This window comes from Salvelinus sp. IW2-2015, unplaced genomic scaffold (genome assembly GCF_002910315.2).
Source record: "Salvelinus sp. IW2-2015 unplaced genomic scaffold, ASM291031v2 Un_scaffold10622, whole genome shotgun sequence".
Classification (NCBI taxonomy): Eukaryota; Metazoa; Chordata; class Actinopteri; order Salmoniformes; family Salmonidae; genus Salvelinus; species Salvelinus sp. IW2-2015.
The window spans coordinates 982-4,819 of NW_019951880.1; the positions used below are offsets into that span (position 1 = coordinate 982).

Genomic DNA, 3,838 nt, shown 5'->3' on the forward strand with positions numbered 1-3,838 from the left:
TTGCATCACTGCCTGGTACGGCAATTGCTCGGCCTCCGACCGCAAGGCACTTAGAGGGTATTGTCAAAGACCCCAGCCACCCCAGTCATAGACTGTTCTCTCTACTACCGCATGGCAAGCGTACCAGAGTGCAAGTCCTAGGAAAAAAGGCTTCTCAACAGTTTTTACCCCAAGCCATAAGACTCCTGAACAGGTAACCAAATGGTTACCCGGACTATTTGCATTGCGCCCCCCCCCCCCCCCCCAACCCCTCTTTTACGCTACTGCTACTCTCTGTTCATCATATATGCGTAGTACTTTAACCATACCTACATGTACATACTACCTCGATAAGCCTGACTAACCGGTATCTGTATATAGCCTTGCTACTCTTATTTTCAAATGTCTTTTTACTGTTCTATTTCTTTACTTACCTACACACACAATCTTTTTCGCACTATTGGTTAGAGCCTGTAAGTAAGCATTTCACTGTAAGGTCTACCTACACCTGTTGTATTCGGCGCACGTGACAAATCAACTTTGATTTGATTTATTCAGGGATGAAGTGGAGATGGAGCTGGGCCTGGCTTAAGCTGGATGCCACTATAGAAATGAATGGAACACCACACACTTTCCCTCTGTCTCACTTTTTCAATAAAACGTGGTATGCCAGATGTACTCTGCCTGAAAGAGATCAATTATGCCAACAAAGGGTATCTTGCTCTGCTGGCACATTGTAGAACAGATGTCCACAGGCAGAAAGTGTTCAATGTCATGTGTAGCCCAAAGATATTGATTTTTGTGTTGAATTTGACAGTAACGTGTGAGGGGGGGGTTATATGTTTTACTCAGTGAACTGTCCAATGCATCTCTTCAACTGATTTTACTCTAGTCTGTAGCTAGTGTTTGGTCATCCAGTGTGAAATAAGTGCACCCCAGKAAACCCTGTACTCCTGTCTCAGTGTTGGACATGGGCCACGATGGTGCCATTGTGACTCTAAATATATCCAGACGGACTTTCCTCCCTATTGGAGTGTGTCGCTACAACTTTGAGACAGTTACTTACTGTCATACTTTTTATGTATGTAATAATGATGATTACTTATGAAATGGTCCTCGTTTACTTCTTGGTGCACGAGACACGACTCATCCAGGCATATCCCTTTGTCTTTCTTTAGGTGATCCCTTACAAGACACTGAGGACTGAGTACAAGCCCTTTGAAGCCAAACGACGGCTGCTYMGGAACTTTGACATGTTTCTTTCAGACGACCGCATTTGCCGCCTGCTGTCCTCGCACTTCTACGAGAGAAAGAAGTAAGCTCGTAAATATTGTTGGTTGATCACCTTGTCTATTTTAGTCAAATGAAATCTATTTAGAGACTAATTTTTGCACTGGTTCGGAACCTGGTTCACTCTCAGTATGAATTTTGTTTTAACTCCATTGCTATATGAAACTCATTCCAGTGAGGCAGGGGAGCGGTATCCTTTTTGTGCTGTCTCCCTGTTCACTCTCTGGGAACATCAACATAGCCCATAGTGCTGTTCCCTGGTTTTGAAATACATGTCCTCTTATACAGTTGAAGTCGGAAGTTTACATACACCTTAGCCAAATACATTTAAACTCAGTTTTTCACAATTCCTGACATTTAATCCTAGTAAAAATMCCCTGTCTTAGGTCAGTTAAGATCACCACTTTACGTGAAGAATGTGAAATGTCAGAATGATAGATTGGTTTATTTCTTTCATCACAGTCCCAGTGGGTCAGACGTTTACATACACTCAATTAGTATTTGGTAGTATTGCCTTTTAAATTGTTTAACTTGGGTCAAACATTTCAGGTGGCCTTCCACAAGCTTCCCACAATAAGTTGGGTGAATTATGGCCCATTCCTCCTGACAGAGCTGGTGTAACTGAGTCGGGTTTGTAGGCCTTCTTGCTCGCACATGCTTTTTCAGTTCTGCCCACAAATTTTCTATAGGATTGAGGTCAGGGCTTTGTGATGGCCACTCCAATACCTTGACTTTGTTGTCCCTAACCCATTTTGCCACATCTTTGGAAGTATGCGTGGGGTCATTGTCCATTTGGAAGACTCATTTGCTTTAACTTTCTGACTGATGTCTTGAGATGTTGCTTCAATATATCCACATAATTTRCCCCCCTCATGGTGCCATCTATTTTGTGAACAGTTCTATTTTTGTTTCATCAGACCAGAGGACATCTCTCCAAAAAGTACGATCTTTGTCCCCATGTGCAGTTGCAAACCGTAGTCTGGCTTTTTTATGGCGGTTTTGGAGCAGTGGCTTCTTCCTTGCTGAGCGGCCTTTCAGGTTATGTCGATATAGGACTTGTTTTACTGTGGATATGGATACTTTTGTACTTGTTTCCTCCAGCATCTTCACAAGATCCGTTGCTGTTGTTCTGGGATTGATTTGCACTTTTCGCACCGAAATACGTTCATCTCTAGGAGACAGAACGGGTCTCCTTCCTGAGCGCTATGACGGCTGCGTGGTCCCATGGTGTTTATACTTGCGTACTATTGGTTGTACAGATGATCGTGGTACCTTCAGGTGTTTGGAAATTGCTCCCATGGATGAGCCAGACTTGTGGAGGTCTGCAATTGTTTTTCTGAGGTCTTGGCTGATTTTCTTTTGATTTTCCCATGATGTCAAGCAAAGAGGCACTGATTTTGAAGGTAGGCCTTGAAATACATCCACAGGTACACCTCCAATTGACTCCAATGATGACAATTAGCCTAAATTCCACAGCTTCTAAAGCCATGACATCATTTTCTGGAATTTTCCAAGCTGTTGAAATGCACAGTCAACTTAGTGCATGTAAACTTCTGACCCACTGGAATTGTGATGCAATGAATTATAAGTGAAATAATCTGTCTGTAAACAATTGTTGGACAAATGACTTGTCATGCACAAAGTAGATGTCCTAACCGACTTGCCAAAACTATAGTTTGTTAACAAGACATTTGTGGAGTGGTTGAAAAATGAGTTAATGACTCCAACCTAAGTGTATGTAAACTTCCGACTTCAACTGTAAGTTTAAATGTGCCTTTAAGCTAGCCCTTACAGAGTTCTAATCTAACGGAGTGTGTTTTTTCTCTCCCCTGCTTAGGGAGCCTTTGTCATTGAACCAGCAGYGCAAGAAGCTGGCCTTGGACATCCAGAGAACCATCCAGGGAACAACAATCTCCATTTCTAAGAACGGCRGCTGCTGGTGAGGCCTGCTCTCTGACTTAGTCAGTAAGTGCGCCTCAGCAAACCCTGTCCTCCTGTCCGTGTTGGACATGGGCAATGATGGTGCCATAGTGACTCAAAATATATCCTGACAGATCTCCCTCTCTATTGGAGCCTGTCTCTGCAACTGACACAAAATGGCAATTAATGCACATTCATTTATATACACATTGCCTCCTGTAAAATGTTGTTTGTTTTAGCATGGCTTGTGTGGCCCACTCTGGGATGGCTGCAGATGAAATAGCAGAGAATATTGATTCAGCTGTCGGCACCATCGTGACGAAACTACGGGTTAGGTGAGTTTGCTGCCAGGATGTCTTCCTGATCACCCTAATCAATTGTACCCCGTCAACACAGATATTTACACTTTTATTACACGTTAAATGGTCAGGTATACTCAAAGTTTATTAATGCTAAAAAAATGTGTGGGCCCAGTCTGAAAATCGCCTTTGATATCTCTGTTGTCTGGGGTGAGATTACAGGGCCTATAGTACTGTGGTACGTTAAGCTTATTGCCTGCTCTGTATAGCAGTGTGATTAAACCCATGTGCCTACAATCCTGACAAAGAAAGGCCTTTAACAAGTGGCTGCAATCTGTGTGATACGATAC

The 3,838-nt window shown here is 43.0% G+C and overlaps 1 protein-coding gene and 1 non-coding gene across 2 annotated transcripts; both read left to right on the forward strand.

Moving 5' to 3' along the window:
- The first annotated feature begins 269 nt into the window (after positions 1-269).
- Positions 270-3,795, forward strand: LOC112079971 (ribosomal L1 domain-containing protein 1-like). The gene is made up of 3 exons (XM_024145770.2): positions 270-1,294; positions 3,107-3,208; positions 3,429-3,795. The coding sequence occupies exons 1-3, from the start codon at positions 1,233-1,235 to the stop codon at positions 3,526-3,528; spliced, it is 264 nt and encodes an 87-aa protein (XP_024001538.1). The 5' UTR covers positions 270-1,232; the 3' UTR covers positions 3,529-3,795.
- On the forward strand, positions 3,660-3,787 carry LOC112079972 (small nucleolar RNA ACA64). The gene has a single exon (XR_002896094.1). It is a non-coding gene; the product is annotated as a small nucleolar RNA ACA64 (small nucleolar RNA).
- Positions 3,796-3,838: the final 43 nt, after the last annotated feature.